The sequence below is a fragment of the Manis pentadactyla genome, chromosome 12 (assembly GCF_030020395.1).
Source record: "Manis pentadactyla isolate mManPen7 chromosome 12, mManPen7.hap1, whole genome shotgun sequence".
Taxonomy (NCBI): domain Eukaryota; kingdom Metazoa; phylum Chordata; class Mammalia; order Pholidota; family Manidae; genus Manis; species Manis pentadactyla.
This window is the reverse complement of record NC_080030.1, coordinates 30,747,194-30,765,810: the sequence shown is the minus strand read 5'-3', so window position 1 is coordinate 30,765,810 and position 18,617 is coordinate 30,747,194. Positions and strand designations below refer to the sequence as shown.

The window sequence follows — 18,617 nt, the reverse complement described above, 5'->3', positions numbered from 1 at the left end:
AAATTAAAACACTTCATGCATTAGGTTGGCAAAACGTCAAGTCATCTCACTTAGTAAAAATCCAAACAGAGCATGATCGGTGGTACCTGAAATTGAGAATGTACAGCCTCTATGATGCAAGGTGACTTTCACATATGTCACTGTGAGAAACTCAGGGCGCCCGGCAGCAGCAGCCAACATTTGGACATAATGTGACTGTCCGTCCAGACAAGGAAAATGAGTAACTCTGGGAATAGGGCTGGCTGTGGAAAATATGCACACTAATACCATTGGTGAACCTTTCAAGTCGCATCAGACAATCCCACCTATTGCCTGTACTGCTAGCGCTCACGCAACGCTGTAACGCGAGGACACAGCCGGAGGGGCTACATGCCAGGCCTGAGGGGGCGGCTGCCTCTGGGGGCAGGGTGGGAAGCAGGTGCTCAATGGGCCTGCGGCCTGACTTGACCAGAGCTTAAAGCAAACGTGCTTGACGTGATTCTGGTGTGGTGGGGATTCGAGGGTTATATCTCAATTTTGGATGCTGAACATCAAGTCATCCTTCGCAATTTCCTAAATTTAATTTACTCCCAAATGAAAAAAAGGACAAAAATAAACACAAGCTGGCACTTGAGTGGGTGACTTAACAGCCCCTAATTAGCCCAGCACCTAATTAGATTAGGAAATTAGAAACCTCTCATTAATGACATGGTGACTCACCAGCGGCTCAAACACACCTAAGTGTGCAAGCGAGGAAGGGCCCAACCCAGCGTGAGGGTCACAGCAGCTTCCCGTGCCGCTTGCAGACAAGAGGGGCTTCTACGCCAGCCGTGCTCATGTGCCTGCTCCCCACCCTCCCTCCCAGCTGTCTCTGCAGCATGCATCGCTGCCCCACGCCATGTACTTTTATTACTTACACTGTTTATGTACTTGTTTAAGCAAACTAAGTCCCACGTGGGCAGGGGTTTGACGCTTTGCTGACTGCTGGACAAGCCCCAGGGACGAGAGGACAGGGTACACGTGTTCCAGGCCATGCCTGGGCCCACACTAAGGGGCCGAAGCACAGGCCCCAGCACAGTGAGCACAGTGACAGTCCCCGGAACGAAGGACCCACTCCGGATCAAGGCTGTGACTGGCACCTCAGCAGAGAGCCAGGACTCTGGCCAGGACATCTGTTACAGAGCCCGAAGGACTGGTATGAGAAAAGCTGACATGTTGCCCTCTTAAGAGGGCAAGAAAGATCTGTTTACACTGTACCCACACTGGCTTTTCTGTGCTTTATTTCTGCACATTTCTCCAGAGATGTGCTGCAGCCCACAGTGGGCAGTCTAGGCCCCCCACCAGCCAGCCTTAGGTCCTGCACTGGGCAGAGCTGTCAGCCCTAGACCAGGACTCATAAGGGGAGCGTGGGGTAAGCTCCTAAGGAGGACCAGCACCACACCAGGGACAGCTAACTGCAGGTTGTGGGGCCAGGTGGCAGGTCACGGAAAGGGCAGCAGGGGCAGGGCAGGCCGGGCCTCAGGACCCCATGCTGGTAAATGAGCTGACCAGGGGCTCAGCCTGGCAGAGATGAACAAACCTAAGTCCATGCATCCTGTAAACTCCAGCAGCTTAGCCATGTCACACATCTTCATACACGTGGTAAAAAATAACGGGGACGCACAGTACCGCACATGCACGGACTTCCACAGAAACTGTGGCATCAGTCGCCATAGCGACAGAGCTCGTTAGTGTGCCCACCCCAGGGAGCCTCCACCCAGGGACGAGGCACAGAGTTTTACACTAATTCCTATGCCTTCAGCACAGGGAGCTCTGAGGGGTCCTTCCGCTCCCCCTCCTTACCCCTCTTACGCTGTGACCCTGACTGCAAACCAGGCCCACTTTGGCAGGCCTGGGGCTCCCCACCAGGGCTCAGCCCATACCCCGCTCAGCAGAAACTGGACAATACAGGGCCACCTCCCTTCTCACACCAGCTTTGGCACCGTCAGAAGGCCCATCTCTGCCACAGCCACCTAGTGTCAGCTCTGGGACCCTAGGACATCATAGCAAGTACGAGTCTACCCCTGAGCACCCGGATTCTGCGAAGCACTCCCCTATCCCACATCCAGAACTGAAGGGTAAACCTGCCCCATGGCCATGCACTCCCACACTGCACCCTGCATTCATGAAATCCATCCACCGACCTGCATTTTCCTCCTTAAAAGGTCTGTGAGGACACCCACCCCTGCAGAGGTGGTGGCTTCCCAAGGCCTGGGGCAGGGTCCCCAGCCCTCGACCAGGGAGGTAGAGGCCTCTGGGCACAGACAGCCCCCCATCTGCTGCACTGCCGGCAGGCCGTGGGCCATGGTGGCCACCAGCGTGGACACAGAAGCTCGGCAACTCGGCCCGGGAAAGGAGCTGTGCAGCCAGCAGAGGGCCCTCTGGTGTCATTAGGATCCCAGGGGCATTTCCCTGCTTTCAAAACACTGCCTCTATGGCAACAGGCAGAGGGAAGAACAAGGCTGTTCTCCCACCCAGGGCAGCTACAGCAGCAGGGCCAGAGCAGAGCCCACAGCCGGAGTGACCACCAGCCCACAGGTGCAGGAGCCAAGTCCAGAGGGGCTGGGGTGTGCCCTCCTGAGCCACCAAGCCCAGCTCAGACAAGCCTGCACCCCTTAGGGAATGTGGGGGCCCAGGTCTTTATCCTCTGCACCCTGCCAGCTGTGCCCTGTCCCCACCTCAGGGTGTGGAAGCACCCACCCAGATTTGGCCAAAGTGCTGCATGGGGCTCCAGCTGGAGATTTGGAGCCACCCAACCTGGAGCTCCAGGGCCACAGTGTCCTGGCACTGGTCCACCTGTGCTGCCGCCTCAGTGCATTTCCCTGCATGAGTCAGCGGGACAGACCAGACTGGGCAGCTCCTGCAGCACTGAACTCCCACAGGCTGGAGCTGAGATCCAGGTGTGGACAGGGCTGGTCCTCCAGCAGCCTTCCTCCCTGGCCGTCTCCCCTAGCCCTCACACCGTCATCCCTGTGTCCTGCTCCCGTTATAAGGATTTCAGTCATGTGGGATCAGGGTCCACCCACATGTCATTTCAATGAGATCACCTCTCCAAATACTCACATTCTGAGGTCCTGGGGTCAGGACTCCAACATGTGGATTTTGGAGGATGCAATTCAGTCCCTAATGTTGATGGAATCCCAAATGCTATTTCTTGGCACATTTGTTCAGAGAACACCTGGGTACTGTGGTAGCCCAAGGGCTGGTACTGTAGATGCTGCAAGTTTGCAGCACAATTCAGTCTACGCAGCTGCTTAAGGCCTCCAGGCCTGCCCAGAGCTCTCTAGAGTGTCCCTGCTTAGCATGACCTACCAAACTGTGGAGGTGATAGGCCATTGCCTCCATGATATCTGGTGACTCTGAAGATGGAGGCTAACTTGGAGAGATCCTGGGGCGGGGCAGTCACATGGCACCTCCCAGCGAGGCCAAGAACCACGTGTGGAGATTCTCGCCTGCATCCCGCTCCCACCAATCCCTGCAAGGAGCCAGCCATCCACTACAAGACTCTGCTGACTTGCAGCTATTGGTAAGCATTTCTCTCACCCTGACTTCTGCCTCTACTTTTCTTTAGACAGCCCTTCAGTCAAGAAGCCACACGCATTGAATACAGCTGTTATTTCGTTGCATTTACCCCACACCACACCCGGCTGAGCAGCTTGCACGTGTGGCCCCATAGGCTCCCCCGGATGCTTGCCACCCTACCCCTCTATGAGCAAGGGTCTCCCTGGAATGCAGTGACGCTCCCATGGCAGCTCCATCCACCCTCGGCAGAAGCCTAACAGGCAGCTGCGTGTGCCATTCGCGGCCGCCTCACTGGGAGCACCCATCTGAAGACCACCCTGCAGCCTCCCAAGTCACCTTTGCAGGTAGAGGCCCGAGCCTGGTGGAACATTCAGTGGGAAAAATGAAGAGGTGGGTGTCAGACAGGGTTGGGAGCAGACAAGCACAGAGGGCAGGAGGGAGGGCAGGAGGGAGGGCAGGAGGGAGGGGCCCTCAAGAGGTGACTAAATGGGGTGAGGGGCTTGGCGGAGCCCGGCTTTCTGCGACTGCAGGCAGCACTTCCTTCTACCTCAGGCTTGTGAGGTGCACATGGAGAGAGGCAGGGCCCCATGCACTCAGGTCACTTCCCTTGTATCCCCCTGCGGCCTCTCCCCTGGCAGGTGCCCACCCCTCCAGGTCCTGGGCCTACACACCTGTGGCCTCCCCCGCATTCTCTCTCCAACCCTACACCTGCCCCCTCTTACTCGGGGCTCTGCTCCTCCCCCTTCCCGTCCCCCCCCCCCACCAAACAGTGCTTCCCATCCTTGGCCCATGTGATGACACGTGCTCACACATGTGGCCATCTCCCTACCTGGACTGTCAGCTAAAGTGAGCAGCCAGACACCCGTGCCCCCAGCATGTCCTTTGGACCTGGAGCAGGCCGGGCCTCTGGCGTGAAGGGCAGTATCACTGTCCAGGGCCCGTACTAGTGGGTCTGACTTGGGCTGTGATTTGGTGCAAAGCAATAAAGCAGGAAATTCCATAAACCTAAACTCTTCCCCCTTGGGAGGGAGGCTCCCCATCGTGTGGCACTGATTGTGGTCTCAGAAAAGCACAGCTCTCTGAAAACTGAGTTACATTTGCCTTGGAAAGGTGGGCGCTTCCTGCCACTCAGAAGCATGCAGCGTCCCTCTGCCCTGCCTCGCACCCCACAGCTGTCAGAGCTGAGGGCTGGGAATGCCCCCAAGGCCCTGCGGCCGCCTGGGAGGCAGCCTCCTCAGGTCAGCAGGGGCACAGAGATAAGACATCCCAGCTTTCCCGTCTGCATGGGCAGGAGGTTTTGCCAAGCCCACACTGCTTCCTGAAACCTCAGACTGTGACCTGAGCTGCCTGCTTATTCTTCACGAGGTGACAAGGGACCAGCACCCTCTGGTGGGTCTCCAGGAATTCCAAGGAAGGGAAATGCCCACTGCCCGAGTCACCCACACTAAGCACGGGCACTTCCCTAGGCTCCTGGGGCAGCATGTTCTGTGGGGGCAGCTAGGCACCTGCCCTTAACCCCACAGTGGGAGACCTGTGGAGGGTCCAAGGGGGTAGGGATGAGGCTCCGCCTCCTGCTGGATCAGTCCGGAAGGGCCAGGCAGCCACACAGAGCCCAGAATGAACCTGCCCAGGCAGAGGGGCCTGGGTGGTAAAGACCTGAACCACAGCACCGCTCAATCTTCAGTTTGTGAACCCCTAAGTTCCCACATTTTGCTCAAGCAAGTCGTTTGGACTTATCACTAGCAGATTCTAACACTTACCCAATTTGGGGATTTTAGGCAAAGCCAAACAGACACAGACTCCTGGAACTCCATGGGAAAGAGCATTCGTGCCTATTCATAGTTGAGTCCTCCAGAGCAAAGGAAATGCTGAAAGGCAGAAGCTAGTCTTCCACAGAGACTAGGATCACTTGTTTCCTGTCCAGTCAAAAGAATATAATCTGTACCTGAGTGCTGACATTTATAAAATCTTGCTCTAAAGGCTGTATCAATGGCTCATGTGCAGATATTAGAAACTAGATAACTTGGATGATTAGTTTGAATAAAGACTTAGTTTCTAACAATTTTCATTAATCTGTGATCCTCCAGACAGGGGCCAGCCTAGCAAACTGAGCAGTAGCGTCACCCCGAGGCCAGTGGGTTGCTATGGTGGAAACTTCATGCAGCCAGCCAGTCTCGCAGGTGTGAGTCTGACACACCCCCACAGCTGCTGAAAAAGGAGCACAGACCGATTCTCGGGAAACCCTCAGATCCCGCAGCTGGGGTTTAAAGAGAATTTAGAATAAACTGGAAGGGAAATCTTACACATTAGCCAAATCATAGGGAGATAATTACTTCAAAAGATGGCATTAGCTCAGGATATTGATGGGTTATTAAATATTCATTCAGGACAACAGATCAATAAGGAGTGATTAAGGTCTATACAAATGGACAGCTCCTGGTCTGACACCATTTACCCAAACCCTGACGCTTTCTCGGAAAGCCTGAGGCTGCAGAGACTCCCTCCCACCTCCCCCTGCACCATGTGCTGGGGTACCCCCATGACCTGCCCACAGTTGGGTGGCATTGGGTTGCTCCTGGGGGAAGCCCGGATCAGATGGACAGGTGCTCTTGGGGCTGTTTCCCTCAGTGGTCACCGCAGCCCCATCCCTGGCCCTGTGGTAAGCCTCATGTATTCTGTGGGGAGCAAAACATTCACTCCCTGGAGGCCTGGCAGGGATACAATGGGGCCGTTCCTGCACCATGAGTTTATTCACCAGAGCAAACTGCAGTCACTGCAAAGGCAGAAACACACCATTCCTGTCATGCAACATTAAACACAAAGTCCTCCCTTCTGTAGCTACTGTTCACCAAAGACCAGGGGCTCACACCTGCCAGAGTAAGCTGCCCCCCTGCCTTGTTCAAGGCTGTGCCCCCAGAACCCAGCTGGTGCCATCCAGGCTGAGAACTAAGGAGACGTGTCCTCAGGTGGAGAAGCACAGTCTCTGGCTACCCATAGGTTCTCACCTGACTTTGTCCATTTTGAAATAACCTTTTGCAAATGAAATTTCAACCATAACTTCAAAAAATTAATCTCTGTAAGGCTCAATAATATGCCTTAAACCCGTTATATTTTCCAACATAAGCAGCCTTGATCTCGCCTGGGGCCATCCTGACAATTTCTCAACACTCACTACCTTTAACAGAGACCTCTCCCCGCCATTTAAAAGCACGCCTTTTTCACTTATCACGTGCACTGTCACCATGAGAACTAGACCTTCGCCATGAGGGGAAAATACTCTCCCGTAAGCAGGGTGATGAGGTCCAGACCTGTGACCACGCAGACCTGAGAACAAGGGGCTGAAGTGCCATGCAGATGACCTAGAACGGCAGGGGCCACGCAGACACACCGATTCGTCTCACACCCTCCCCTCGGACTCTAGCCGCTTACGTCTTGAAGCTACTTCAGTTTCTCCGAGGCTTCCACTGCTACCACTTCCTTGGAAGAGAAGTTGTCTTTGATAGTTGGGAACAGATCCAATAAATTCCAGATGGTTATTGAGTGATACTTGATACAAGACTGTCCCAGCCATTATATTCCTGCAATCACATTTTATAATTCAAATTGTGACTGTTTTAGATTAGCTGTCCTGAATAATCTTCAATATAAACTGCTTTTAAAAACTTCATACTTAAAGTATCTTAAATCTGTCAGAAGTCCTCAATTTTGTTTTTAAAGCAATGTAATTACATTTTCCTTAATTCCAAGCAAGTCAAAATCTTGTTGCTTACGCTCTGTATTACAGAACAGCTGTATATAATGCCATCAGATTTTTCCTTGTGCTATCTTAAACACAACGTCCCATGTTTATACTAAAATCACTGTTTGTATTGACCTTGTTAAACATTCCCCAGCTAACATTACAACCAAGTCAAAAAACAAACATCTATTCAGATGAGTTTAAAATCACATTGCAGTTTAGAACCGCATCCACAGGGAACAGATTAACTTATTATGAAAGTTTATCCTGCCATCTGGAGATCGTGTTAATGGATGTGTTATAAGGGAACTAACTCATTGTTACATACAACATGGCTTTTAGTCACCAATACCAATAAAACTAGGAAAACATGCAATGATTTGCCCATGGACTACCAAAGGTTAACCATGAGAAAAAGGATCAAAGCTTGGAGATCCGCTATCTGAAGATGCTCACTTTTGAAATTTTGAAACAGGTATCAGAAACCTAACAATCCAGCCTAATGATGAGGAACCAAAATCGTAGAAAATGCCTTTGCTCCTGCTGGGAACTCCTCTGTAATGCCCGCCCGTCACCCGTGTTGACAGGCCTCAGCCCCTGCCGGGCAGTGGGCCAGGTGGCCGTGCTGCTCTCGGTGGCTCTGCCCATCACCAACCTGAGCCACACTCACTCCTGGAGCGTTTCTCAAATACAGACATAGTCTTCTCATTTCCCAAAACACGTTACAGGTTTTAAAAACTAATAAAGCCTGCATTTTAAAACACTGAGTTTTTATGTTTAAGTATGATCAGGAGACAACTGCTACTAGAGGGCTGCCCCTGAGCTCCCCAGGGGGGGCTCGGCCCACCAGGCAGGGCTGCACAGGGCGCATGGATGGTCAGTAGGCAGAGGGGGCGGGGGCACGGGGAAAGGGCCTCCCCTGAAGTCTCCATGGGAAGGATTGGGTGAGGCGGTTTGGCAGGCTCAGGACAGGCTAGTCTGAATGAGCTCAGCGGGCTCTGGCACAAGGGGGCTGCTCTCTTTGTTAGGGTGGGGGACAGCTGTCCCTCGGGGGGGTGGCTAGGATGTGGGTCCGGCTGACTGATCCGCAGTGAAAGGGGTGCTGCTGAGCAGGTGGTCTCCTCTGTAGGAACTGGCTAACCCTGGGAGGGGCAGTCTTCCCAGGGTCCACATGCCCCAGATGCCATGCATCAGATACAGGAAGTAAAGACGTGGTTAACCCAGGGGTGGGGGTCTGCATTGCTGTCCCTGCACTCCACAGAGGCTGCCGGCTCACTGCCCCCCCACCGCCGGGGCCCTCTTGCAGACCCGTGGCAGACACTTCTCTCTGGGCCCAGGGACACAAGGTGCACTCACCTGAACAGCTAGCTGTGGGAGGTTTATGGCTATTGAAGCTCACTCTGCCAGGGTTCCCGTCCTTGGGAAGCCAGCCAATCTCAGAATCAAGTCTGTGGTCTGCTGTGCCCTTGACCTCCATTTGCGCCTAGCTTCAGATTTTTTTTGTTTACCTTATTTCCTTTACCTCAAAATATGCAACTACTCATTTTTCAATCTCACTGAAAATATCTGTCACCTCCATTAAAGCCTCTGGGCCTAAGAGGCATCCATAAGGCAGTACTCCCAGAAACATGCTCTTCACTTTGATGGCGCCGACAGGAGGGACACGGGTAAAGCCGTAGACATGAGGCAGGGGGCTGGGGCCAGGCAGCAGCTTTCCCATGAGGGCCTGTCTGTGCTCAAGAGTACACAGGCCCCTGCTGCCCACGGCCTCCAACTTCCTAACCCCAGTAGTACAAGGAAACAACTTTCATTCACCTTATAAAATCATTAACATTAATTTAGAAGTTAATTAGGTGAAACATGAGTTTACCTTAAAATTATGTGCATGCATAAACACCTACAAAAACTAAACTTGCATATAACCAAGCACGTGCACAGATTTACTAAAATGAGAACATTCCTTACCCAACTTAAACTGGCATGTATAGTTGAAGTGTCACGTTTTCTTCAAAAAAAAAAAAGCAGTAAGACTCACAAATGCTATGCAGTGATTTTTAAAATCCTGTAAACTTTTAAAAGAGCATTAAATGAGAATTTAAAGTAATTTCTCTAATAAATCCAATAACCAGATTGTAGGACCTGTTCTGCATGCCTGGTTTGGGATCCGATGCACACTTACTGTAGATGACTAACACCTTTGAGTTACTGAACTTAGAAATGAGCAAACCCGGGGTGGGGAGGTAGGAAAAATGGGGGATTACAGTTAAATCAGGACAGTTTCAGTTCGGGGAGATAAAAGCACCCTGGAGATGATGCTGGTGATGGGTGCATGTGACATGAATGCGCCTCATGCCACTAAACTGTACACTTGAAATGGCTAAACTGTTAAATTTTATTATAGTAAAATATGTCTAAAAAAAAAAGCCTTGAAGGGCAAACTGCTAAATCTGATTCTCTACCTAGAACTTTACCTTCAAGTTTCAATAAACTAACTTTGTGACATTCTCTTCCCTTTGCTTCTAACATTGCAGGAAAATGACCAAGTGGTCCCATTTACCCTAATTATGAATATATGACTATTAAATCCCTTTGGGCTGTGACATACCCTCAAAACCAAGACAATCACAGATGAGGATGCTTTAATCAGTTGCTGACCTGCCCTTTGCATCCAGCTTGACCTCTGACACTTTTTCACATTCATTCTGCCCCCAAAGTTTTGAACTTACCCGACTGGCCAAGATCACATTAGTAACACCTCCAAGTGTAAATAAAAATGTCACAGGGTCACCAGGCTTCACACCTCAAGTACAGGACCCAGCAGCCCCTAGCCCGCTGAGAAGTCCCCGCGACCCCCTGCAGGGCAGCCGGCAGGTCACTTGTCCTGCAGCCCAGGGGCCTATGGCACAGGGCAGGCGGAGCCGTCCCTCCGCTCAGTTACCAGCTCCCTCCCATGTCCCCCTCCCGGGCAGGGGGAGAGCAGGGCTGGGCTTCCCCTAAACCCCACCAGGCCAGAGCGTGGCTTCAGCAGGGCAAGCCTGTGCCTCACCACAGGGCAGAGGGGAAGAGGAGGAACTCCCGTTTCTTCTGATGTAAATGCAAAGCTGCCTGCGTGGCTCTGAGTCCCAACAGGCTGGAACACACAGGTCTGGCCAAGACCGTCAAAGCTGGAGCTTCACCTCGGGGCGGGGGGGGGGGGCAGGCTGTGGACCCCTCCCCACAGCACATGTCCAACCACCAAAGCCTATGAAAAGGCTCCCATTCTCGTCATGTGCAGAGAGGAGACCGAGTGGAGAGAGGGTAATAAAGTGGGCCTTGTTTTTAGGCAGCACTGCGTGATGCAGGGGAAAGGCTTTCATTATCCACGTGTTGCTCTGAATAGTACTCCTGCCACACGTGCACACTGCTGCCGTGCACGCACTTTCCTCCTCAGCTAACTACCACAGGCTAACTTAGAAGATGTCCTGTGTAATAGAAAAATCTGCTTTTCCTTCTTTGGGCAAACAGCTCCCACTTCCTCGAGAACAAGCAGCCCCTTCATGGCCGCCCCCTGCATCAAGCCTCGCCTTGGTACAGCCAGAAGACGTGGGCAACCGTGTGGAGCAGAGAGCAGCAGGGTGACCTGAGACACTGTCTAGGCACTTTTTTTTGTTAAAGCTTCTTGTTAGTACAAAAACAGGCTCCTCCTCTGAAGACCTGAAGATGCAGTATAAAAAAACTACCAACAACAGGCTTTTAAGTGACATACAGAAGAGGTCATTGTTAAGGCTGTGGGTGTGGAGATAAACTGGCACAAAAATACAGGGCAGGAAAAGAAATCAAAGACAAAGACGAAATTCAAGACTGAAATGGAAAGAAATTGCCCTGATTTAGGGTAGGACACACAGTGTCCATCCCTTCCCCACACTAAAATGCTGGAATAATGTCCAGACCAGCCCCCTTGAAGGGACAATCCCAGGTAGACCTTTTACTAATCACACTGCCCATTACAAAAACTATCAGGTACCTGTAATATAGGACTTTTAACATCATATGCTATTACATATGCACTTTTCTATGATGGAGCCGCTGACAATCTGCACTCTGAGCAGAGCTGTCACATTCAGTTACCATGAGAATAAAGCATTACAGCATGGTTTGCTCATAGGTCACTTTACAGCAATAAAGGAAAATGCCCGTTTTTAAAAATCTCTCCTTTTATACTGAAAGGTGGCACAACACAGCAAGATAGGGGAATTAGTAGAGACTAGTGTTCTCCCTCTGCTTAAAAGATTTCCCATCCCTCACTTGGTTTGGCCTAGGAATCAGTCTTCAGTTCTCCCTTTGTCAAATCAAGAGCTTGAGTAGAACTCCAGTTCTATTCCTTTTCCCCCAAATTAATCTACATTCTGCCCTTTAAAGCCACAGGCAGTCTTCCACAGGAGTAAGAGGGCTTTCTTGGGAGCACCACTCACCACCGGCAGAGGGCACAGCTAGCACTGCAGCCCGGCAGCCACTGAGAACATTGCTGCTGCTCCGAGCCCACTCCACAGTGTTTGAGTGTTGGAGGATAAAAAAAAAAAAGAAAAACATTTTCCTTAAAACCTGGGCTCTTCTGGTCCTCCATAGATATTTTAATTATTTTAGTCCTTTGCTTTAGCAAAAGAATATTGAACCCAGGCTCGATTGGAACTTAGCATTTTAAAGTGAATTTTTGTTTGCAGGGGTGTGTTGAGCCACTAGTATTACCATAAACACAGAAATACTAAAGGAAAGTATTTCAGATTCTGTAACCTAGTCAACCCTTGAAAAAGATGCTTATCTCACACACAGAACACTTGCTGTATGGCCAACGTCAGCGCCATCCTGGGGTAGGGCTACCTGCAGAAGGAGTAGGCTTACTGGGGGGAAAGTTTCTCATTCCCACACAGAATAAACTAAGGCTTAGAAAGAAACTGCTCAAACACCTACACCTAGGGGTGTACCCATGCGGGCTACCACACAAGCAGCCCCAATAGTTAGCAAGAAGCATCACAGCAACATTAAAAATAAGGTCGCCAAAACTCTCCAAGCATGTGGGTGTGAGGACTGCTCAGAATGGAGCCCCTGCACCTGGGGTGACTGTAGGTTATGAGGATTATGGGGTCTGCTGCTCTTGCCTGGGAAATGAGCCCCACTCGGATCAGTGTGAGCCATGGGAGAGCTCCACAAGCTCAGCTGTCTTTCCTGCACCACACACTTCTCCCCAGGCACTTGTAACAGTCTGACAATTCTTGCTGTCTTCATCTGGTGGCAGCATGCCCGGGTACCGAAAGAGAACAGAGTGGGAGGGATGGAGAAGCATCTGAATAGCCCTGACCTGAAATTATTAAGGCTTTTTGAAGCAGTGTTTTCACTTGTCCTAAAGGTAAGTTGACTCAACCTTCCGAAAGAATAGTCAAGTAATTACCTAAGGCCGAGTACTTTTGAAAATGTAATAGCAATGATTACAGCATCTCACTACACTGATAGACAGTGACTGCAATAGAGGGAGTAATGACTTAACACGGGTTAATGTTGAAACCAGTGTTAAGTGAAACCATCATAAGACTATGTACAAATAACACTTTAAAATTGATGCACCCCAACATTTACAAATAAAACCAAACACAAATAGGAACAATGTCCATATCAAACTATTTTATAACTAGTAAAAAATAAATGTATTAACAAAATAAATCAAGTCTTTGGTCTCTGGCTAAGTAGCAGTCATGTTACATCTAATGTCTTTGCAATAGGAACCTATCATTTTTATAGAACTTAACTGCAGATATATGTACGTATATGAACTGAATGTTGTTGAGACTATGGCCAGAAATTGCATTTTAAGCCAGGGGACGTCGCCGTGACACTGCACACTGCATCTTCCAAACATGTTTTGCAAGGGAATTTTGCAAAGCAGCTCTCACCGTTTACCGGCCACTGCTTTACAGGAATTGCTATATCCTTCCACCAAACACTTGCCCAATCAGGCCCAAGGAATACACCAGCACCCCACACAGCCTTGGGTTCCTGTCTTCCTCAGACACCACGCCACCAGCCTAGAAGCAGCAGCCTTTTTCCTGTCACTTCTCTGGACCCACCCAGAACCAGGCCATCTTAGTGTCCGAGACTGCACGGTGCTCCCCACCATGCCTCGCCCAGGTCGGGGAAGTAGTCAGGGTGCCGGCAGGTGGGACCACGTGGCTGCATCCTGGCCTCTGGGATTGGGAATGAAAGCCGAGAAGGTGCCAGTTAGCCCCAGCCATTAGTTCTCACTCTTCCCCTTGGACAGGGGAGTCCACCTTTGCCCACCCTGAAGCTGCCTCGGGTGGCACCCCACAGGGATCAGGGATGGCCACACTACCTGCACTGGCCAGCAGGAACAACTGTTTTACCAAAGCCCCACTAGACCACAGCCGAGAGGTACCCCTGCAAAGGGCACACTCGCTCCTTCCAGGGCAGTGAGGAGGGGGCCCCACGGCCCGCGAGGGCAGCCACTGCTCTAAGGCTCTGTTACGGACAGAAGACAGCCTCCCGTGAAATTTTAACCGTGTTTCCTTTTAAAGTTTATGAAATTAAATGAGTAGAATGAGCAGAGAACAGAGAGAACGTTCAATGAGGTAGTAGACTGGAGGCGCTTGCAGGCTCATCAGGCAAAATGCAGATGGCCCACTGCCGGTCCCCACATTCTTAGAATATAATTCCTGCCCAAATTGTCATCACTTCTTACACTTGAGCAGCTAAATCTACATATTAAACAGAAGACTCCCCCCCCTCGGTGCCTCCACCTGCCGACCACAGGCTCTGGGCAGCGAGGTTAGCAGCGGGAAGTGAGCTGGTTCCCCGCGTGGGGATCTCACCACCCACGCAGATTTGAAGCTCCTGGGGACAGCGTGTCAGGTCTTATGCTGAACACGAGGGACTGCAGCCTGTGCTAGGCAAGGTGGGTCTGAAAACACGGCAAGTGCCAGGGGTGGTGGAGGGAGGGGAACCAGGCTGGCCCCCCCCCCCACCTTGGCCCAGGATGTGATCCAGAGGCAGGGCACCCACAGGAACAACCGCTCTCTGGAAAGCTGTCCCATTCCAACATGGCCTGGACAGGTAACAGCTGTGTGGGGCTTTCTGAGGGGATGGCTCACAAGGGGCATGGCCTGTCTCACACCCCCAGCACTCAGCTCCTCTCCCCTCCCCTGGGCCTGTTCCCTGTGCCCGCTTTGTTTCTGTGGCCAAGGGAAACGCAGTGTTTCATTTTCCCTCAATGCAGCCAGTCTAAAGGTGGACTGCAATGTTATGCAGAATGAAACTTCTTCCCAAATCAGTTGCCTATACCCCCATATAACGCCAAATAAAGTCTTGCTAAGCATCACCAACTAGAGCTGGACTACTTTTCTTCTTGAGATTATAAACTAGTCTGAGGAAAAAGAAGACCCACCCCCACCTCAACATGTCTTGTGAGTTTATTTCAATTCAGGTGCAAGTCAGTAGTATTCAGACATTCATCCAGTCATTTAGCTGATAATTAGAACCACTTTGAGATGCTGGAATTGAAAGCAAATGCAACTGACCTTTATGTCTCATCAGGAACCTTAATTCATACACGAGAATGGCCCTGAACTTTCCAACCAAATTCCTAGTGTTAGGCTGTTAATAACATTCAGACCCAAACAGGAGTACTATGAGCAAAGTGAAGAGGTGGAATCCAGCTGTGAGCACTGTCAGCCATCAGACACTACGTGGATCCTTTGCATGGAAGCAGCTCCTTCAGGACTGCAGGCTCCTGGCCAGCCAAGACTTCCCCCCCACCACCAGGAGGGTGCTTACAGGCCTGGGTTCTCTGCACGGGTCCCTATCTGCACAGGCAACCGGGCAGCCCACCCCCTTGACACAGCCTGTGAAATAGGGCTCTTAAAAAATTAAGCATTTAGCAGCTTTATAAGTATGTGTTTAGGATAAGCCAGAAGGGAGCTTTGCACATTCACAATAAGGCAACCGGAACTCTGGTTTCAAAGGCTCTGCTCGGGGCCTCTAAGGAGCCGCTGTACCGAACATTCCCTCTGTGACTATTCAGTGCAGGGACTGACACTGGGCTTTGCCAGCACGGGCTCTTACTAATACTATGGCAGCCAAAAGGAAAACTCATGAAAACCCCTCAGTTTCTTATTTATGATGTTACCATCCCAACCGCATAGCTGCTTGAAACACCATGAGGCATCTACCTCCATCCAAAATGGTCCATTTTAGGCCTAATTCCTAGAAAAGCTGCTGCGGAGACCCTGAGCTGCACAGGTGGTATAGGCCCCCAGAGCCGCAGGCCCCAGCCCCACCTTACCTTGAAGACTTGAGCTGTTTGAATTTCAGCTTAGTTTGAAAGCACAGTGTTGAAAGGAATGCTGCACAGAATCGTGCGACTCACACTCCTAAAGATCTGAAGCTCAGAATAAAAGCTTGCAGCCTCCACAGCAAACAGACAGCCTTCCCGGTTCCACACGCAAGGCAGACCCCTGCTGTCCAAAGGCACCACTGCACAAGCCCAGACGGCTGTTTCTCTGTGCAGGGCCCTTCCCACAGGCAGCCAAGGACACCTGAGAAGGCTGCAGGTGCAAATTCTCTAAGAGGATAGCCCATACTCTCACGCAGACAGCCGGGCGAGTGTCTTACCTCTGCTGACGCCTCCAACGTGGTCTCCGGCAAGGCAGAGTCACATTTGCCCTGCAAAGCAGGAAGAGAGGAAAAGGGCCCATCAGTCTCAGACCATATCCCACGGGCAGCTCGCTTCCTGAAACAAGGAAGCAGACACTCACCGAACCCAGAAATTTTTTGCTTCTGAACATTAATCTCCACATGGTCTTAGAGAATTTGTGGGGTTCCTCTAGCTTTCAAGAAGCCCTTCAGTAAACACCACAAGGAGGGAACTTGCAAACTTTTACGCAACTTTAACAATTTAGCCAAAGGAAGTGGTGTTCCCTTTACCAACCTCAAAACTCAGCCCCCACCCCACCAGCTCTTGTTTAACCTCCTGACACACAGTATTAATCAGCCATGACCATCGCTCATGGCACCAGGCGAACTCTTAAAGGTGACTTCTGCACAGTCCACTCCCGAGAAAATACGCTTTCCAGCTTCAGCGAGACAAAAAACTGATGTATAAACATGCTTACACCTAATCAAAATTCCAACCACGCTCAGTCATAGGGGTTCAAGCCCAGAAACACACACCTAGGACCCCCTCCCCCTGGCTAGAATAAGATTTTGAAACAACCTGAGGATTTTGTTTTGCACCGTAGCTCTGAGGAGCCCGAGAACAGGAACCCGGGCAGCCTCACTGCCCGCCCAACAGCGGAGGGCTCAGCTACCACCTTCCGCTCGGTGCCCCGTTTCTCTCCTGTCAAGTTAATATTTCGCTCCTTACAAGCAGCTGCAGCAGCAGAGGAAAGGATGGGCACCTCAACGTGGAACACGCTCCCCTAAAAGCGCTCAGGAGGAGCTGGGGATCCCGGGAGAAGCCACAGCTCTCAGACCTGCCCCGCAATGCTTCAGAGGCTCCTGCCGGACAGCCGCTGTCTCGGGCCTATTTACCGCCCTTGCCTCGGGGCTCCCCATGTTGATGGCGTACTGGAAACACCTGAGGGTTTCCAAACTCCTGGACCAATCAGAGCACCGGGAGCCCGGGCGTCACGCCCCACCTGCCGTCCAGGTGATGCTCACGTGCGACCCGTTGAGTCCTTGCCTCCCGTGTTTCGTCTTGGTTTTACATCCCCCACCTGGACGGCAATTACTAAGTGGCCCACGCACACTTTCTACTATCGTTTTCGAGGCTGGGGGAAGCTGGAAGCCAGCGTGGCGGCCCGGGGCGGTACAGCGCACCTGTGGGCCCTTCTCCCTGACAGCCCGTCTGCCTTGGTGAACAAAACCTCTCTGCAGCAAAGGAATGCCATGTGGTCCTGGCCAGAGCACCTGGCCACCGTGCCCCACCGCGCAGGCACGGAAAGCTGGGGGCGTAAGGGGGCACAGCAAGCACCCGCTTCCCCAGGACGCCTCCACGGGTCTCCGCCCGCAGGGGAGGCAGGTCCCGCGAGAAATCCTGTGCGGCTGGCGCCCGCCTCCACCCTAGTGCACTCAGGCGCCCCGTGCAAACACCCAGCCCGGTTCCCACATCCCTGCAGCTCCCCGGGGGAATCGCAGGTGGAGATGACAGGAGCAAACGGATTGTTCTGCAAGCGGACTCCGTGAAGACGCCCTGGTCAAACTTGTTTGTGGAAAATAAGTGTACATGGGAAAACAGACATTTTTGAGTTTGTGGATTTGTAAAAGAAATATAAGAAATATCTAGACCTTAAATGATGAATAACCATTTGGAAAGAAAATATGGTTTGACTTTTTGTAAAGCTCTAGAAAGCAATGTTGTGCCACAGGGCAAATGTGAAACACATACAGTGTTCATGGCAAGTGGCATTTCTGGTCTGGACGACCAAGCTTTATTTGATTCTTGTGGGTCTGTTAATTTGACCATTAAGTATGTAAAGCTGACAGCCACTTTTCTAACGCAAAAGGGGTCTGCCTTGCTCCCAGAGTCCCTGTTTTCTGGACAATGGAATATCTCGCAGATTTTGTGCTCACTCTTCAAAACCCACAGTTAGACAGGTAAGCTGTTGAGAGACTGATCCATGATTTTGAGCCATGATTTGGCTGCTGTTTTTAAGAAACGTGCACAGAACTGACCCTGTTGGTCTTGGGGAGAGCTGTGGTTCCCCTGCCCCAATTCCTCCCCCTCCTCGACCCGCCCTGAGATGAGCTGGAGGACTTTCAGGAGGAGCACCTGCAGCCAGGGTGGGGCTCAGGCTCCGGAGAGGCTGGCCAGCCCAGGCAGCAGACGTTCATCAAGTCACTTAACCACTTGGTCTCAGTTTCCCCATTTACAAAACTCATGGGGAGCTGGAAGAAAGAGCTGGGTACATTCTGGGCACCCAGCATGCCACAGACCTCAGTCAACTCTGGCCATGCCAGGGAGGTAGGACATGAAGGGGTTCCCCAAACTGGAGTAGTGCAGAGGGCCCCAAAGACAGCTTGCCCTGCTTTGAGAGCGCTGGCATGTGTGACGCAGACTGCGACCGACCGCCTAGGAGTCGCCCCTCGGGCGCCAGAGCAGGTCAGGCTGCCCTCGTTTCTGGCTCAGGTGGTCTGGGGAGCGGGGAGGAGCGCAGGTGGCGCCCGAGGAGTTTGTCTACCAGACTCAGCCCCTGAGCTGAGGACACTGTGATTGCCTCCACCTGAATCCTCCTTTTTATAAACAATTAGGCAATAAATCAGTTCAGGAATCTGTTGTCTTGGAGCCATTTAGAAA

The 18,617-nt window shown here is 51.6% G+C and overlaps 1 protein-coding gene across 1 annotated transcript in view; it reads right to left on the bottom strand.

Moving 5' to 3' along the window:
* Positions 1 to 18,617, bottom strand: part of RPS6KA2 (ribosomal protein S6 kinase A2) — a 303,981-nt gene that overhangs the window by 233,448 nt on the left and 51,916 nt on the right. Inside the window, exon 3 of the mRNA XM_036926492.2 lies at positions 15,935 to 15,985. Coding sequence (XP_036782387.2) covers positions 15,935 to 15,985 — 51 coding nt within the window. The remainder of the gene's footprint in view (positions 1 to 15,934; positions 15,986 to 18,617) is intronic.